The sequence below is a fragment of the Pygocentrus nattereri genome, chromosome 6 (genome assembly GCF_015220715.1).
Source record: "Pygocentrus nattereri isolate fPygNat1 chromosome 6, fPygNat1.pri, whole genome shotgun sequence".
NCBI classification, from domain to species: Eukaryota; Metazoa; Chordata; class Actinopteri; order Characiformes; family Serrasalmidae; genus Pygocentrus; species Pygocentrus nattereri.
The window spans coordinates 35551364-35570244 of record NC_051216.1 but is presented as its reverse complement, the minus strand read 5'-3'; the positions used below and the strand labels follow the sequence as shown (position 1 = coordinate 35570244).

Genomic DNA, 18881 nt, shown 5'->3' with positions numbered 1-18881 from the left:
CAGGTGGAAATTATTGCCAATTAGCAAGACACACTCAATAAAGGAGTGGTTCTGCAGGTGGGGACCACAGACCACTTCTCAGTACCTATGCTTTCTGGCTGATGTTTTGGTCACTTTTGAATGTTGGTGGTGCTTTCACACTTGTGGTAGCATGAGATGGACTCTACAACCCACACAAGTGGCTCAGGTAGGGCAGCTCATCCAGGATGGCACATCAATGTGAGCTGTGGCAAGAAGGTTTGCTGTGTCTGTCAGCGTAGCGTCCAGAGGCTGGAGGCGCTACCAGGAGACGTGGAGGAGGCCGTAGGAGGGCAACAACCCAGCAGCAGGACCACTACCTCCACCTTTGTGCAAGGAGGAACAGGAGGAGCACTGCCAGAGCCCTGCAAAATGACCTCCAGCAGGCCACGAATGTGCATGTGTCTACACAAACGGTTAGAAACCGACTCCATGAGGATGGTATGAGGGTATGATGGTATGAGTGCTCACAGCCCAACACCGTGCAGGGCGCTTGGCATTTGCCAGAGAACACCAGGATTGGCAAATTTGCCACTGGCCCCCTGTGCTCTTCACAGATGAAAGCAGGTTCACACTGAGCACATGTGACAGACGTGACAGAGTCTGGAGACACTATGGAGAGCGATCTGCTGCCTGCAACATCCTTCAGCATGATTGGGTTGGTAGTGGGTCAGTAATGGTGTGGGGTGGCATTTCTTTGGAGGGCCGCACAGCCCTCCATGTGCTCGCCAGAGGTAGCCTGACTGCCATTAGGTACAGAGATGAGAGCCTCAGACCCCTTGTGAGACCATATGCTGGTGCGATTGGCCCTGGGTTCCTCATAATGCAGGACAACGCTAGACCTCATGTGGCTGGAGTGTGTCAGCAGTTCCTGCAAGATGAAGGCATTGAAGCTATGGACCGGCCCGTCCGTTCCCCAGACCTGAATCCGATTGAGCACATCTGGGACATCATGTCTCGCTCCATCCACCAAAGCCACGTTGCACCACAGACTGTCCAGGGGTTGGCGGATGCTTTAGTCCAGGTCTGGGAGGAGATCCCTCAGGAGACCATCCGCCACCTCATCAGGAGCATGCCCAGGCGTTATGGGGAGGCCATACAGGCACGTGGAGGCCACACACTATTCTATTACATAAAAATGAACTACAAAAATACAGATTTTTTAGGTTTTAGAAAACGTTAGGTCTGCTCTGAAGGCCTAGAAGACTCCGAGGGCTTCTCTCTTACGCTTGTGCATATGTGACAAAAGCACGTCTCCTTATCCGAAACTATAAATGCGAGGCGAATAACCACCACAAAAACTCAGACTTGTTTCCTTAACAGACAGTATGAATGTTGTCGGCTGCACTAGGAAAAAAAGCAAGCTGAGCTAACGTTACAGAAGCAAGTGTCCTAGTTCTTATGTATAACAGAGGATTTATGAAAGCTAGGGCAAACAGAAAAGATAGCAGGAAGGCTTAGACCCCCAGATTAAGGTTCTTGTAGCAATAATAAAAAAAAAACGTGTTCATGTAACGCAAAAGCGTGCATACCATAAGATAAAGCATAGCGGGCGTAAACAAATTAAATTTATAGTGGTGCTTATTTGTTATAGAAAAAAACAGGTTACTTTCTTTTCAAAATGAAAACGGCTGAACTTCAGATTCACATTTGAATGTATCACCACTACTTTTTCAGAGGAAGTTGGGTGAATCCACAATAGTGATGCCAGTGCAAAGGGATCGAAAGAATTAAAAGGGATGTTACTCAGAGAGAAGACTGACGAGGGAGGGGAAGAGTGTAAGTAACTCTATGACTGCCAACGCAGTTCCTGGCAAACTCATGACTGACTCATCCAAGAGGAAAACACACACACACACACACACACACACACACACACACAGTGTTCACACTATCAGCTATCTTCTCCTGCACTTAACTCCTTCCCCCATCATACTCAGAGTGAGTCATTGATGCTTCCTATACTAAACACTTTACCCTTTCAATTCACTATATTTCGTCCAACGGTACATGTTTTCATGTACATCATGTTGGTTTTAATAGGTTATGGTTATTTGTATAAGGTCAATGATTCTTTAAAATAACATCCGTTCAATGCCAACTAGAGGCTATGCTGTTATCCTCACCCGCATTTTCCACATGGCTCTTGGAACTGGAACTGAAGGATTTATAAAATTACAGGTTATATGCAGTCTCTCTTCCAGTTGTTAGATCTCTGAAGGTTTCTGGATCCTAAGCAATTTCACTATGCAAAAAAATGAGTGGACTGAAATTACAGCCCAAGCACTACATGTAAACAGGGCAGTGATGGTGTCCAGGAGGTTAAAGGCCATCATGCACGGCAGCTCTCTTGGACAACTTGACTGCAGCAGTGATGTGACTGGATAAATGGAAGTTCAAAATATGTACTGAACACAGGTAAAAGATACCCGTATATGTGTCTAAAAGACATGCACATATATAAAAGATATATTTATAAAAAACCCAGACATGTAGGTTCATTGATCACCAAGACCCTTGGTTCCCACCACCATCTCTGTAAGGAAAGTCAGTCAGTTAAGAAAGACCTAAGGCCACAGTTGAAAACCATCACACGTGTCACATGTAGCACCAGATCCTGAAGACAATATTTTACTTGATAGAAGTAAAGACTTCCCTACAGACACAAGCATCACTAAATGTCTTTTAACAGGGTGTCTAATCCTTTTAACAACTTGTCCCCTGCCCCACGCAGTGACACCCATGATGAAACATCTGGGGTTTTTTTGTGTCTCAGTCTTTCAGAACAATTACAGCAGAATACCAAGTTTTAATACTCATAAGTTGAAAACATTTTTTAAAACACAAAACTTGCAAAAGGGATGACATTCATTTTATGCATGCTTTTAAAAGTGTAGCTGTGCAGAAAATTGTACCAAATCACACTATATGACTCATACAGGCCAATTAACAGAGCTCCAATTTCTTACAGGTTTTATCCATTCTGAAAGCAAGACAACATAGACCAGTCTCAATTCCAAAGCGAGTTGTATACACTCAAATTTCTGCTCAGAGATGGATAACATTTTCTTTGAAATTGACGAGACACTGGTTTGGTTCTAGTGTTGAGAGCTAACAGAACAGGCTTGTACCTTGCAAGAAGTGTGAGTGTGAACTAGGAAACACTCCACAGCAGTGCTACTGAAAATCAGGGCACTTTCCACATAAATAAACTGAACTGCATGGTTTCCAATGTCACTGAAAAAGCACTTCCATGTATGCTTGAAATAACCTTCTGTACATCCACTCTTATTCTCAAGGTTAATATTCAAAAATAACAATTGTCAGATAATTATCAGATTTTGGTCTAGTTTACTCACTAATCCTGTCATACAACATAACCACCAAATGATAATTTGGTGTCTTGAGCACACTGAATCCTTTTAAGAAGTGAAATGTTCAAACCCCACAAAAGAGTGTCATACAAAATTTTATAGCCCCTATTACTCCTCTTTCCAGAAACAGACCGACCACACACATGCACAGGGAAACAGCTTCTTAAAGTCTGAATGTGAAGAGTGGTAATTTCAATTTACATGGGCATATTTTGCTCCTTTTTGGGTTCCTGTGGCTTACATTAGATTGTGATTTACTGTCTCAGTTAAACTTTAATACTAAATAACTTCCGTAATTAGAACCTGAAAGTTCAAGTACAAAAATGTCATTTCATTGTTAATCCTGTTCAAGCCTAAATCTAACTAGACCATTATGAAACCTACATACTTCCACTTTGTTCCCTTCTATGGTTTGCTTGGCCCCACAGTCACATCATGTGTTTGTCTCTGTTCACTTTCAGTACAGACTAATCAGCATTTTCTCACGAATTATATATGAGCAGTTTAGTTGGTGGCACCAACAAGAGCTATAAACAGGGCAAAGAAATAACCGAAGACAACTATCTGAGCATGTGGTTGAAACAGGCTAACCAAGAAATTCCAGGCAAAATCTTGTCCATCTCAATAACTCAGTACCAAAGCTGGTCCTATTAGCATATTTTACAGAATATCTTTGGAAACAATAATATACAATCTGCTTAAGAAGCTTGGGGGAGAGACAACCAGATGATCTTGGATGACATACATGTTTTGCATATGTCTTTTATGGGCATTAGAACACTGGTGAGTGGATCTGAAATTTATGTCCAGCTTCATGCATCTACAGGAGTTCACACACATATACTTTGTGCTAGTATCCAGAACTTCTTGGGCATACTTGGATGCAAGCATAGGGAAGCCTTGTTGCTGGTCCATGCTACTTAAGGATCTGTGGGCTTGCTGTCCACTGAGGGCTCACTGCTTTGGGCAGAGGTGCTGGTGCCATCATTGTGTGCTGGAGTTTCATTGGTCTTGGGACGCTTGGATTCAGGAGGTTTGCACACTGGGTCATTGGGAGGAGATGGTCTCTCTACATTAAAACAGAAAGATTATGAATGTACAAATTATGAATACAACTCCATAACCAAAAACAAAGGTTCATTGTATAATCTTGCCAAAAGTGTATAGTTGGTTAAAGTACACAATAAAAATGCAAATACTATAAATACCATCCTGACACTGGAGCTAATGTTTAATGGGTTTAGTTACTATGTTAAGGCAACTATAAGCAGGTTTAAATCAACACTAACCGTGTTTGGCTTTCTCAGTGGGGGATGAAGTGATTGAGCGAACTGGCATCAGAGAAATTCGCCTTTAAGAAAAGAAAAAAAGAAAAAGAAAAAAGAAAACCCAAATTGTTTAAAGTTTACTGCTGTACAAATATCTTCCATTTAGTCTCTTGCTTGTCTCCCAAAATAAGGTTTTTCTCTGTACTGTGAAACATCAAAGGCTAATGGCAGTGATCTCCAATTTTATTACCCAAGAAACATCTGAAGATATTTTTCAAAGGTAAAAATACCTAGACACATTAGGTCTGGTATCTTGACACATCTACGATCTGGACTCCTAAAACACTGGATTCCACCTAGAGTAAATCACTCAAATCACATTAAATAAAGAAACCGAACACCACATAACCTGCATGAAAACACAGGGCCCACTCAAGCAGGACAGAGACTCAAAGGTGAAGTAAAGAAAATATGTCCATAAAACATGACCACTTTTGATTTTAAAAACAGGAACTGTGTATAAAGCCTGCCCAAATTACATTAACACCTGCACACAGCAGAGAGAGAAGTTACATGCACATGATATATCCAGGCCCATAATATGAATGTTCTAAAGTTTCATTGCCCTGAACCAGCCAGACACATTTACAAAAAAGTTTAACACAGGCACTGGAGATCGCACCGATATCAACTTAGCACACACATGAATGGTGATACCGTATACTGATGACCAGTTTCCTGCCATCGTCACAAGATTTACACATAAAAGATTTACACATGGAGGTATTGCACTGTGAAAATAATTGTCATTCTAATATTCTTTCACACTCAGACACTTTGGCCAGTGGTGCCACAAGTCTTTACAAAGGCTTAAAAAACATGGAAGACGCCCTTTTATTGATGTTTTTTGATTTTAAAACTATAACTGCATTGAATATATAAATGAATATCATATCTAAAATTGTGAACTCTGTCAAACTAATGAGGCTGAGAGATAATGCTATGCTAGAAAATACTGCATGACAATAACATTATACTCCAGTTTTAGGCCACAATGCCCTTTTAACTACAATGACAGCAAACAACTGTCAATAAGCAACTCTGTTATATTTTGATCAAACATGTCATGTTAGTAGTACCCTGTATTCGAAAATTACATTAGCCTTTTGAATTAAATGCTTATAAATCATATTCAGGCAGCACCCCAGGTATACTGACAGCCACCTAAATATTTTAAAGTAGAAAGCATGTACACTATATTTCCAAAAGCATTCGCTCCTCTGCCTTCACTCACATATGAACTTCAGTGACATCTCATTCTTAATCCATAGGGTTTAATATGATGTCAGCCCACCCCTTGCAGCTATAACAGCTTCAACTCTTCTAGGAAGGCTTTCCACAAGGGTTAGGAGTGTGTTTATGGGAACTTTTGACCGTTCTTCCAGAAGTACATTTGTGAGGTCAGACACTGATGTTGGACGAGAAGGCCTGGCTCACAGTCTCCGCTCTAATTCATCCCAAAGGTGTTCTATTGGGTTGAGGTCAGGACTCTGTGCAGGCCAGTCAAGTTCTTCCACACCAAACTCACTCATTCATGTCTTTATAGACCTTGATTTGTGCACTGGTGCACAGTCATGTTGGAACAGCAAGGGCCCGTCCCCAAACTGTTCCCACAAAGGTGGGAGCAAGAAATTGTCCAAAATCTCTTGGTCTACTGAAGCTTTAAGATTTCCTTTCACTAAGGGAACTAAGGGGCCAAGTCCAACTCCTGGAAAAACAACCCCACACTATAATCCTCCCTCCACCAAACTTTACACTTGGCACAAAGCAGTCAGACAAGTACCGTTCTCCTGGCAACCACCAATCCCAGACTCTTCCATCAGATTGCCAGACAGAGAAGCATGATTCGACACTCCAGAGAGATGTCTCCACTGCTCTAGAGTCCAGTGGCAGCGCTTTACACCACTGCATTCAACACTTTGCAAGATGTTTGGTGACGTAAGGCTTTAAAACAGCTGCTCGGCCATGGACACCCATTCCATGAAGCTCTCTATGCACTGTTCTTGAGCTAATCTGAAGGCCACATGAAGTTTGGAGGTCTGTAGCAATTGACTCTGCAGAATGTCGGTGACATCTGCACACTATGCGCCTCAGCATCCGCTGACCCGCTCTGTCATTTTACGTGGCCTACCACTTTGTGGAGGAGTTGCTGTTGTTCCCAATCGCTTCCAGTTTGTTATAGTACCACTGACATTTGACTGTAGAATATTTAGTAGCGAGCACATTTCACAACTGGACTTGTTACACAGGTGGCAACCCATCATGGTACCATGCTGGAATTGACTGAGCTCGTGACAGCGACCCATTCTTTCACAAATGTTAGTAGAAGCAGTCTGAGTGAATACTTTTGGCAATCTTCTTCTTTCATCTGCTCCCTTTAGGGGTCGCCACAGCGGATCATCTGCCTCCATCTTTTCTTAGCTGCCTTCTTCTGAATACTCTCCTGGACTTCCTCATTCCACCACGACTTTCCTTGTCTTCTTTCCTCTGACCAGACGAAACACCCAACACATTCTTGCCAGTTTTTCTCACCACCTTAGCTGTAGTTTCCCAGTCCTCAGGTAGCTCCTCACTGCCCCCAAGGGCCTGTTGCAATTTTTCCCTGAACTGCCTGCAACCATCCTCCTCCTTCAGCTTACACCATCTAATCTTTGGCTCTGTCTTCACTCTCTTCCTCTTCTTTGTTTCTAATCTCATTCTACAACCACCCTATGCTGCCTTGCTACACTTTCCCCTGGTACCACTTTACAATCTCCAATCTCCTTTAGGTGGCATCTCCTGCTAAGGATATAATCCACCTGTGTGCACCTCCCTCCACTCTTGTATGTCACCCTGTGTTCTTCCCTCTTCTGAAAACCTTTGGCAATATAGTGTATAAAAACAGGGCCACACCTCATATAAACATTAGCTGCAATATCAGCTGCTTGCATTACAAAATTTTTATGGTTCAATGCTGCACACAAACTTAAAAATTACAAGAATAAAAAATGAGTTTGAACATGTGTATATTAGAATGTATTTTATATTCACATTTCAACATTTCAAGACCAATACTGATAACAATTAGTAAATATTTAGCTAAAATTATGTTAATTCTAATACATTTAACAATGATGGGCTTTGAATAGGTGAATAAGAGTATGGCTTTTTTGAAATATGTTTAATTCAATTAATTGACTCCACATTTAGGGTTGCTGAATTTAAAAGGAGGTGCCCTTAACATGCTGCTTCTGGTAAGACAGCAATCCATCTGGCACAACCTATTCTGTAGTTGTGTAGCAACCAACTAGTGGTTCACTTGACACACAGGAATCCCTGTTTGCAACCCTGAATTTTTGGATCACACCATATGTGGCTGTAATTTGATAGAACATAATAAAGATTCCTCTGTGAAAAGTTTAAGGATCCATTTAATCATGTACATTTAAATCAAACTAATTTTTTTTTAGCATCAACAATTTTGAGGCTAAAACTAATTGTTGCAGGCTTTATGTTAAACTACAGTGTTAATGTACAATTTGCTCTCCTACCTGGGAGTGGGTCCCTTAGGTGTTGTGGTGTTTTTGACATTGACTGGTCCAAGGGGGGTGCTAGGGGCTGTTTTGGGTGTGGTAGATCCATGACTGGATAGAGGGGTGGAAGGAGCAGACTTGGGCATACTGGTACTGCTGGTAGGAGCTCCTGTGATGATTGCAGGAGATTTTGGCGTGCTGGGTTTGCTCCAGCCCTCCAGAGTATTGAGTGTAATTCTTCTGGGCTGAGGTTTGGCTTTGAGGCCAAGCGGAGTACGTTTCTCTTCTGGGACAGGGGCACCAGGAATCTTTGATGGCACAGAGGCTGATGAAGCCTCTTTTTCTTTCTCCTGAGTGACAGGCATGGGGGTGGGGCGAGGCACGGGAGAAGAGGTTCGTCCAGTAGCTGGGGTTCTCTTGCCCTTCTTCTCACTGGCACTGACCGGGGTGATGATATCCAGTGGAGGACGCTCCTTAAGAGGGGTACCAAGCTCCCGCTCATCAAAGGATACAAAAGAACAGTAGCCATCTGTGGACGACACAGCCAGGAAAGAGCCATCCCGAGACCTGAGACAGAAACAACACAGAAAATTTCCGTAAACTAAGAAAATTTAACACATACACTATAGAAAGGCACCCATCTCCAAATAAACCTTTGTTTATACATTTTGGAGCATTCAGTTCTCTCTAAATATTTTTAAAATCAGATTAAGTTCAACATAATCTAGGTTTTCCAATTGAACAATTCTTTTGTGCTTTTGAATGTGTCACTGTCCTGTTGGAGGTCCCATGATCTTCAACCCATATTTAGATTTCTGACAGAGTAAAATTTTCACTCCAAAATGACTTGATTACTTGGACTTCATGATTCCATTATGTTAGGCATCTAGTAGAAGAGGTAGAAAAGTAGCCTCAAAACATTGTGGAATATCTACCATATTTAGATATTTTTATGTAAGGTTATTCTTTATTTACAAGTTTCAATTCATTCACCTATACACACACAATTGCCGAATTCTATTTTGGTTAATCCATTCACAGAACTTTGAGCCTCATTCACCAATATCTTTCTAAGGTTTTTTTCTTGAGAAAACGTCTCTGTCAAATGCAAGACAAACTGCAGAAGTGTTCACATCTTCACATCCTTGGCCTCTGCCCATTAAATCCTTCTTAGGTCAGTTTGTGGCATATGGTACCAGTCGAAACAACCACTCTGTGTAGGCTTTCCGTGCCCAAACGTTCATACCAGCCTCCAACGAGTTTTCTGGGCAATTTTTCTCTTCCCTACACATTTTGGAGATTCTTGAAACTTTTTATTAAAACATTGTGAACTGTGGAAACAAGATTGGCAAAATCTCTTCAGATTTTTAGATTTCTTGTCTTCACCAGGGTGAAAAAAGGAACAGGAAAGGAGAATGTCCTTTTTAAAGAATTAAAGCTATCATTCATTGGTTACTTTATGTCAGGTGGTTACTGCTAGTTTATCAAAAGTGAGTTTAAATTTACAGCCAATAAGAACAAATGTGTGTTTTTACCAGCTGAGGTCACTGAGGGTGTGATAGTGTATATTGGACGCATAACCAAACGGCAGTGCCTGCTGAGTGTCATAGAAAAAGATGGAGTCTTCAGATGCCACAGCAAACACCAGCCGGTAGGGCAGCTTGAACGTGTTGGGCAGTGGCTGCAGTGATCCATCTGAAAGAATGCATTAAAGAGGGAGAGAAGGGTGTTAATGTTTAAAGCATACTAAGAAAACTTGAGAAATAATGAACCACAAGCTCATGTGGTGGTGGGGAGTCTCACCTTCTGCTTTCTTTGTCCTAAGTTCAAAGTAGACAGGGCAGCAACGTACAGCTAAGGTGGCTTTAGCAGGGCAAGGCAAATGAGCTATTGGTCTGACAAAAAACACAAAGACAAAAATCTGAATGTTGAGCTGCTAAATGAAACAGACCTAAATGCTAACAATGAAAATATAAAAAACACAGGTCACCTAGGAATTGGTAGAAACTAAGAAACACTGGTACAGTCCTTACAGTCAATGCAACAACAAACCTGTGAATTAATAAAGCTTTTCCTTACATATTGTGACTTCTGGATAATTTTTTGCATCTCTGAGCTAGCTGAACAAATGATATACGAAACTTATAATTTGTTAATATAATATTTCCCCATCCAATGGTGCACAATAATGTAATCAAAACTCAGATGTCACATCACTTCAATAATTAAGGGAAAACAGAAATACTGTCATTTGTCTCATACATGCACCCTGTACAATTGTGCCTCCGGCCATCAAACATTCACGTTTGCAGCTGACCGAATTAGACATTCTTAGGTGGTACAAATAGAAGCGTGGCAAACGCTCTGGCATCCATCTGAGAGTATTTCCAACCCCAAAAGACTGACCGTTTCTTTATGTTCACTGTCTCAAAAATAAAGCAGACTGCTTCAGATGCAACTAACTAGACAGCAAGAGATGATCACGGGCCTGCAGAGTTTGCATTTTCATTTGAACCACGACAAACATTCGCGATTCAGGCAGTCAGCCAAAGAGGCTAGCATTAGCATGGTTTGCATCATTTATACATTGCGTTATCTGCGTTTATTTGTGGCATATCAGTACAACGTTATGATAAACTCATACCCGAGGAAGGATTTGCAACCAGTATACCAGATGAAGCAGTTTACCACCCACTACAGCCATGAACTAACAAGGTAAAGTGATTTTGATATCTGACAAATAGGCAGATGACATCACTACGATACCTTTTGAAGCTCTTTCTGGAAAAAACATAGGTGGTGTTTGTGACGTTTTCTCCAGCCTCCACACACCCAGCTAAAAAAAAAAAAAAAAAAAAAAAAAAAAATCAAACAAAATAGAATTATAATACAGTGAACCTGGCTCTTCAATCTCACCTAGTCAATGCAGCATTTTTAAAACAAACAGCTTCCCTTACATCAAGTTAGTAATTCAAAAAGCATACCAGGTGCAAGGAGGAAGGATCCATCAGGGGTAAAAGTGAGACGCCTGAAGAAGGATCTCATACCGTCATCATGGAACATCCTGTAGTTTTTCACCTGTATCAATGTTTAGGAAAAGAATGCAATTTTTTTTCATTTATCAGAATGTAGAACATTAAAGTTTTCATTTTATTTCATTACACGTTTAAGTTATAACAATACAATAGTAAATGATAAATTCTCAGGTCCAATTACACAACTACTGCAGTTTTTGTTACACTCCAACTGCTCATGTTTTCAGTCCCGCAGTGACTGTTTTATGTTCAAATGACCATGTCATATCATTGGTGTGGGAAATTTCTGGTATAGTCAGTATATATTTTTTTCAACAACCACCCCGTGACTCCCAGGCTGAGAATTATTGCTTTATAACAGTGTGAGCTTTTGAGAATCTCATTTGTGAATTTAAAATTCAAATGTATTAAAATATCTGAGAAATGAAAAATCAAATGCATGATCCCAGTTGAAAGTCCTAAACACACAACTATTATAAGTTGCAGATGAAATTAGCATGAAGTCATGAAGTTACCAATATAACATAGTGGAGAAAGAACTTCTATTATGACGAACTACAGTCAGGAGAACAATAATTCATAGAGAAGCCCTTTACCATCAGTAAAGTTTTGTAACTTGACAAAAAGCACCAAAACATAGGGAAGATGCAGACAGACCAAAATGATGTTCACATGTGCCCAGTTTCCCCAGTTGTTTATGTTCCCCCTCGTGCGGATACTGAGATGCTGTGTGCCATCATACATGCTACCATCGCAAGACTGCAAACCCAGCACCCTGAGGCTTTCATTGCCATCTCTGTTGATTTTAATCATGTTACACTGGACACAATTCTCACATCTTTTTACCAGTATGTAGACTGCCCCACTAGGAAGAACAGGACAATTGATCGCCTTTATGCCAATGTGAAGAATGCATACATTGCCACACCCCTGCCCAACCTGGGAAAATCTGACCACAACCTAGTCTACCTGCAGCTTCAGTACAAACCCCGTGTCTGGAGACAGCCTGTAACCACACGCTCCTTCAGGAAATGGTCTCCTGAAGCCGAAGCGGCTCTCAGGGATTGTCCACGGAATGGAGTGCACTGCAGGAGCCTTACAGGGAGGACACTGAGGGGATTACACACTGCATGACTAACTACATTAACTTTTGCATGGACATTGTTGTTCCAGTGAAATCTGTACGCTGCTTTGCCAACCGCTGGATAACCAGCGATGTCAAAGGTCTGCTGAATAAGAAGACAACAACCAGGAGGAGCTTAGAAACGTACAGAGGGAGCTCAAAGTCCAATTGCGAGAGGCCAAGGAGTCCTACAGGATGAAGGTGGAGCAAAATTTAAGGCAGAATAACATGAGGGAGGTATGGAATGGTATGAAGACCATAACAGGCTGTAAACAGAGACAGAGCGTTAGATGGTGACGCAGAGAGCCAATGAGTTCAACATCTTCTATAACCGGTTTGACTGCTCTGTTCAGATCTCCACAGCGCCTGTATGTTCAGCAGTCACCTGCACACCCTCCCTTTTATCAGCTCCTGACGCTTCAGTCTCTGTCTGCCTGGACATCAGCACCTCATCTGCTCCTACTGATATTCATGCCACCCTCCCCAATGCTGACAGCACAGACATCACAACCTCCTCTACCACCTCTTCACACATCATCACTGCAGATCAAGTTAGAGGTGAGCTGAGGAAACTCCACCCAAGGAAGGCAGCTGGTCTGGACAAAGTATGTCCTGGACTACTTGGGTCCTGTGCTGCTGAGCTGGGGGCACCCCTACAGCACATCTAATCTAAGTCTGCACTTGGGGAGGGTTCCCACACAGTGAAAGACATCATGCATCATTCCAGTACCCAAGAGGGTGCGACCCAGTGAATTCAATGACCTCAGGCTTCTCAAACCACAGGTTCAACATGCAACAAACCCCCCGCAGTTCGCCTACAGGTAGAAAGTGGGAGTGGAGGATGCCATGTTATACCTCCTCCATCGTGCCCACTCTTATCTGGACAACGGTGGTTGGGCTGCGAGAGTCATGTTCTTTGATTTTTCCAGTGCTTTTAATACCAGTCATCCCCTCCAACTGAGAGACAAGCTGGTTAACATGCAAGTAAATCCACACCTCGTCTCCTGGATTACAGACTACCTCACTTGCAGACCTCAGTATGTTAGGCTAAAGGGGTTAAGAGGAGTACAAGACCCTGGTGAGGGACTTTGTGGAGTGGTGTCATGGGAACAACCTGCTTCTGAACACTGCCAAGACCAAGAAGATGGTAGTGGACTTCAGGGTTAGGCCACCCACACAGCCAATCTCTATTGAGGGGGTTGAAATAGAGAGGGAAATGACCTACAGGTATCTTGGTCTGCAACTGGATGATAGGTTGGACTGGTCAGCCAACACAGACATCCTGTACAGGAAGGGTCAAAGCAGGCTCTACTTCCTGAGGAGGCTGAGGTCCTTTAACATCTGTAGGAAGCTCCTGCAGAGGTTCTATCAGACCATGGTTGCCAGCTGTCTTTATGCTGTGGTGTGCTGGGGAGGAAGCATGAAAAGGAGAGACGAGGTGCGACTGGACAAGCTGGTCAGGCGAGCAGGGTCAGTTGTCGGTGCAGAACTGGACTCTGTGCTCAAGGTGGCTGAAACAAGAACATTACACAAACTGCTCTCCATTATGGAGGATGTTGGCCACCCACTGCACACCATCATGGACAGGAGGAGCATGTTTATTGGCAGGTTGCTGTCACAGAGCTGCTCAACCGACAGATTCAGGAGATCCTTTGTCCCCAGAGTCATCAGGCTCTTCAACTCTTCCCGGGGGGGCATCAGAGTAGGGTAGAGAGAGAGGAGGACTGAATCTCATGCTTATCTTGCGTTTATTCATCTGCACATATAGACAGCATGCTGCACATAGTGCATTTTCTGCCTACCTCATTGCGCATCTTGCACATCTGGACACTTTATTTGGTACAACATATGCACATATTTATTCATTCAGTGTTGTCATTATATGCCGTTACCTGTAAATTCTTGTACTGTACAGTGTTGCGTGTTTGCTACTGGCTGCTAACTTTCCTTTGGAATTAATGAAGTATCTATCTCTCTATGTTAAGATGCTTTTAAGAAATCCAGCCCTGAACAGTAGATTCCTGGCAAGTAGGGCTGGGAGTTGAACCCAAAAAGAATCGATTTCCTAATTCCAGCTATTCATTGAGTCAAGAGCTGACTTCAAAGCTTTGGACTTGATTATACACAGTGAAGTCTGCCAGCACTCGCATGCCCACAGACAGTGACTTCACTGATTCCAGCTATTTGTAATCAGAATTAATGCAGACCCTAAAATGTATGGCACCAAACATTTAGGGGTATGATGACAGTCACACTGACCTCTCCTTCCACAGCAGAGCCTGAGGTCATTTTACTCACACTGTAGGCCTTTTTTTTGGCATGTGTGCTGTACACACGCATTACCCTGGGGAAGAAGAGGAAAAAGTCCACAATGAAACCAAATATTATGATTAGGTGCTCAGAATGTGTAAAGTCAAACATTTACATCACACACACACACTTTACCTATCACAGCTTAGCGTACTGATGTACTGGCCAAGTGGGTCCCAGGCCACACCCTGCACATAGCTCTTATGGTCATTGAAGATGCACATTTTCTGACCTGCACAACAACACCGTAACGCCACAGTCAATACACTCAAACCTTGCCAGATGAAAAAACAGATGAGAACATTATGGTTCACACCTTTTTGGACATCCCACATGATGGCAGTGTTGTCCACAGAACCAGAAACAAGAAAATTCCCATCGCTGGTCCATGAGATGTCATAGACATCCTCAATGTGTCCCCTGCAAAACACAAAGAAGCATTTCTCAAAGTGTTCTTCAGTAAATAAACTAAGAAGTGTACATTAAAACAAGTTTGTGTAAGAAGATAACCTGAGAGTCTTCACTACATTCCAGCTTTCCTTATTAAGCTGAGCATCCTCATCCTCCTGGAAAGCTGGGGCCTGTTCAGGCTCTTTACTGTCATTCAGCTTCCAAAGTAAGATAGCTGCATCTGAATAAACACAAACAATGCAAAGTGTTAGTACAACAAATCTTTACATGTAAAAGGCTTAAAAACTATAATTTACTGATATTTGACTTTCTGTAAAAAAGTGTTATTAATTAGTTTCATCCTTCATTCTGTTTGACCTCAAATCCACTGCCTGAACAAGGGCTGCCTAGCTGTTCTTAGGTGAGGTGCTGTTCTGCACCACAGAGTTTAGTGAATACATCTGGCACCCAAGTTCAAATGGCCTGCTTTGATCAGCTGCTAGAAGCACTACATAAGGAATTGTATAAATAAACTCTGCAGGCTGGCAGATCTCCTGAAGCAGGCTTGGTCGTTAGAGGACACTCACCATCTCCCCCTGAGGCCAGGAGGTCTGAGGCAGGGGAGAAGCGCACTACGTTCACTGCTTTCGTGTGTCTTGCCAAATTTGACAGGAACTCTACAACAGCTTTTCCATCTGGCCCCCTGTCCACACGCCACATCTACAGAAATGGGCAAGAAAACTCAAAGGGAATCCAAGCATGTTATGGTAATACAGATCCAGTACAAGGCATACATAAAAAAGTTTGTTAGTGAATCATACTTACCCGCACAGTGGTGTCCACTCCAGCAGTGGCCAAGCGATCAATCTTGCCATCTGCGTTCTGTTGGAAATCCAGACTATATACTGGCTCCTTGTTGTGCCAGGCAATCTCGCACGTTATCACCTTCATGCTGTTACTAAGAGTCAGAACAGATCAGAAGAGAGACAGTGAAGCGAGTTTTATAACATGAAAGGCCAGACACCTTCCGTGCACTAAAACATGGTAGTGAACCAGTCAGATCACTCAAAAATGATTTCGTTTCAGCAGCTTGAAGCATTAAATCTGTTATTTAGCAGGGTGAACGATACATCAGTGCACACGGCACACTTTGATTACGAATGGCAGCATTTCTCGCTATTCACCGATTTCCAAATAAACACTCGGTATGCAATATCATGCATTTAACTAGCCAGCTAACTACAGTTACAGCAAATAATTGTTCACGGTCCAGTTTCCCAAAAGCAGTGTTAGCTAAAATAACTGGTAGAGGGAGTGCTGCGTGATACTCGCTTCACCGTTTAGAATAATTTTGTCCTAAAATGCGTTTGGGAAACCCAGCCGAAATTTTGAAGGTTAACCGTTAGCTACCCATTTATTTGCACACTGAAATGCCCACAGCGATATCGTTACAACTTACAACGCTAACCTACATAAGAAATGCCTTTATAACTGAGCTTAGCCAAAAACTGTAAGCAGTTTTCCGTTCGTGAATGGTGAAAGGCATGATTAAATTAAGTTGTTTATATGCTACTTTAATTCTGTAAAACATGAATACTGCCCTGCTTCGTCTCTAACCATCACCTTTAGGTCAGACTGCGTCTGAAAACTCCACATTTAGCTTTAGCGGACAGTCAGTTTCTGGACTGGTTAATGTTACTTACTTACTTGTCTGTAGTTAATATACAGATCCGCTCTGTAAGGTACTTACTATATATATACATATTTTTAAGCACAATAAGTTTTGTTTAAAGAAATAAACACAACATACCTCACAACTAAAAGACCACTCAGCGAACGACGCGCTTTCTTTTCACTCTCCCACCAAAACACCGTTTCCCGCGCTGTTTTTGGACTTACCAGTTCCGGCTTCCTAGGTTGCCAGATCAGTAAACTAAGTAGAAGGCGACAGACCAGCTAGTGCTTTTTCAGTAAAGCGTGAAAAGAGATTTATATTCCTTAAGAATTGAGAAAATATGTCGCTGTAGTGCTAATTCACAGCAGAAGTGTTTATAATGTGCACTTTGTTATCATTCTAACTGTGAAGTATTTGCAGCATCTCTCCAAGACTGCTTTAAGATGATCTTATCTTGATGGCGAGAGTTCTCAAAGAAAATAAATAAATAACCTCTGAGTCGCATTAAATAAACCCTCGGTGATGAGCATGGTGGTTTTTAAATAGCAAAAACTGGCTATTATCTAACTTTGCGCTGGAATGTTATCCTTTTCTCTAAATTTAAGTGTTTATTTCTTTCTGTCTTTCAATCACCAATCATCTAGTTTTTCGCTAGAAAAGAGAGCCATTCTCAGTAAGGGATCGCTTAAACTAAGGATACAGTTAGTTTACAAGCCCTTCTTTTACGGATTATTTTGCCAGGAACTGGCAACCTCCACAGACGTCACAGATTGTATATCCAGAAGTCTTTAGACTCTGTGTGCCTTTTGATGTTATTTAGCATGTTGCTAATATGCTGGGAGCAGAATGCGTTAATATAAGTGTATTCAAAGTGATAATGTATAATGTCCAGACACGCGCTGAACAGTGTTAGGCGTATTACGCTTATATTTTTATCACCTCTTTGACGAAATGGTTTTCCCCAAAAGAAAGCGGCAGAAGGAAAGGAAAGACCTTGTATAGGTTTCTCAAACGCTAGAGGGCGCTCCGGAGCGAGTCCAAAATGAATGGCATAAGATGACGCATTTGGGTAAAATCATAGTTTATAAATGCGTAAACATTTTAAATGCAAGAGAATACAACCTTCCTAAACACCGAATAGCATAAAACATGCTAACACTGCTGTTATATTTTAAGAGCTTTTAAACTCGAGTTATAGGAGTTTGAAGGGCACCTCATGCGCATCCATGACGCCAGTGAGCGCGAACAGCCAATGAGCTGCTCCGCTCGCCAATCAATCAGCATTCAGTAGCAGTAATGCCCGCCTCCTGCTGCCCAAAACCCGTTTGCTGTAGAAAAAAAATTAAATATATTAGGTGATTTTTTTTTTTTTTTTTTACATCTTTCTACTTTCTAAAATTAAAGGAAGGTTCTGGGCAAGCGATCAGAAGCTGTTTCGACTTTTCTTTTTTAACCATTGAGCTCCATTTACTCCCATTCATTGAGGACTTGGCCTCTGCTGTTTCGCAGTCTTGTTGTGGATACTAAAAATCCACAAGCAAAATATTAAGTATCAAAATGTCCATAATATGTTGCACAAATAATGAAAATTAAAACACTTATTTATTTTTTTATTTTCCCCCATTCTTATGAAAATATATTGCTTATTTTACCCATTTTGCCTGATTTTATTTTATTTGCTGATATATTTTTCCTTCTAAAATTTTTCTTTTGCTTCTGACTTTTGGTACTTTTTAACTTAGAAGTGGGTGTTCACCTGCACTTTGTATAGGTCAACTGATTGGAGTGAGAGGTCTTCTGACCATGTAGCCACAGCCACTTGGTGAGCTTGGAACATTAGAAAAGGAACTATCTTGAACATGGAGGAGTGCGTCGTACTGAGTGTAGAACTGCCAGAAAGGACTGTGCTGGCATGCCCAACATCGTATTTAATAATGTAACACACGCTCAGGGTTCTATGTTGACCTGTGTAAAATACATTGGAAACTGAACTACTTTAGGTCTTAGCTGTTGAACGAAACTGTAACATATTTCATGGTTTGGAACTGGTAGCATTAACTAGCCTAGCTGTGTCCATGAAAAGTTTAAGTAGACAAGCTTTGCAGCTGTTTTAATA

General features: G+C 41.8%; 1 protein-coding gene across 3 annotated transcripts; it reads right to left on the bottom strand.

Moving 5' to 3' along the window:
* Positions 1 to 2807: 2807 nt before the first annotated feature.
* chaf1b (chromatin assembly factor 1, subunit B) lies at positions 2808 to 17725 on the bottom strand. Of its 3 annotated transcripts, none has more exons than XM_017706566.2 (14): positions 17705 to 17725; positions 15916 to 16048; positions 15678 to 15810; positions 15211 to 15331; positions 15017 to 15120; positions 14836 to 14932; positions 14650 to 14734; positions 11217 to 11310; positions 10999 to 11068; positions 10036 to 10127; positions 9768 to 9927; positions 8251 to 8799; positions 4682 to 4743; positions 2808 to 4461 (listed from the first exon to the last, which is right to left on the bottom strand). In XM_017706566.2, exons 2-14 carry the CDS (start codon positions 16039 to 16041, stop codon positions 4313 to 4315), a joined length of 1842 nt encoding a protein of 613 aa, XP_017562055.1. In that variant the 5' UTR covers positions 16042 to 16048; positions 17705 to 17725; the 3' UTR covers positions 2808 to 4312. The 3 variants fall into 3 exon arrangements, with proteins under 3 accessions (XP_017562055.1, XP_017562056.1, XP_017562054.1); XM_017706567.2 differs by lacking the exon at positions 17705 to 17725 and adding an exon at positions 16990 to 17009; XM_017706565.1 differs by lacking the exon at positions 17705 to 17725 and adding an exon at positions 16901 to 16983.
* Positions 17726 to 18881: the final 1156 nt, after the last annotated feature.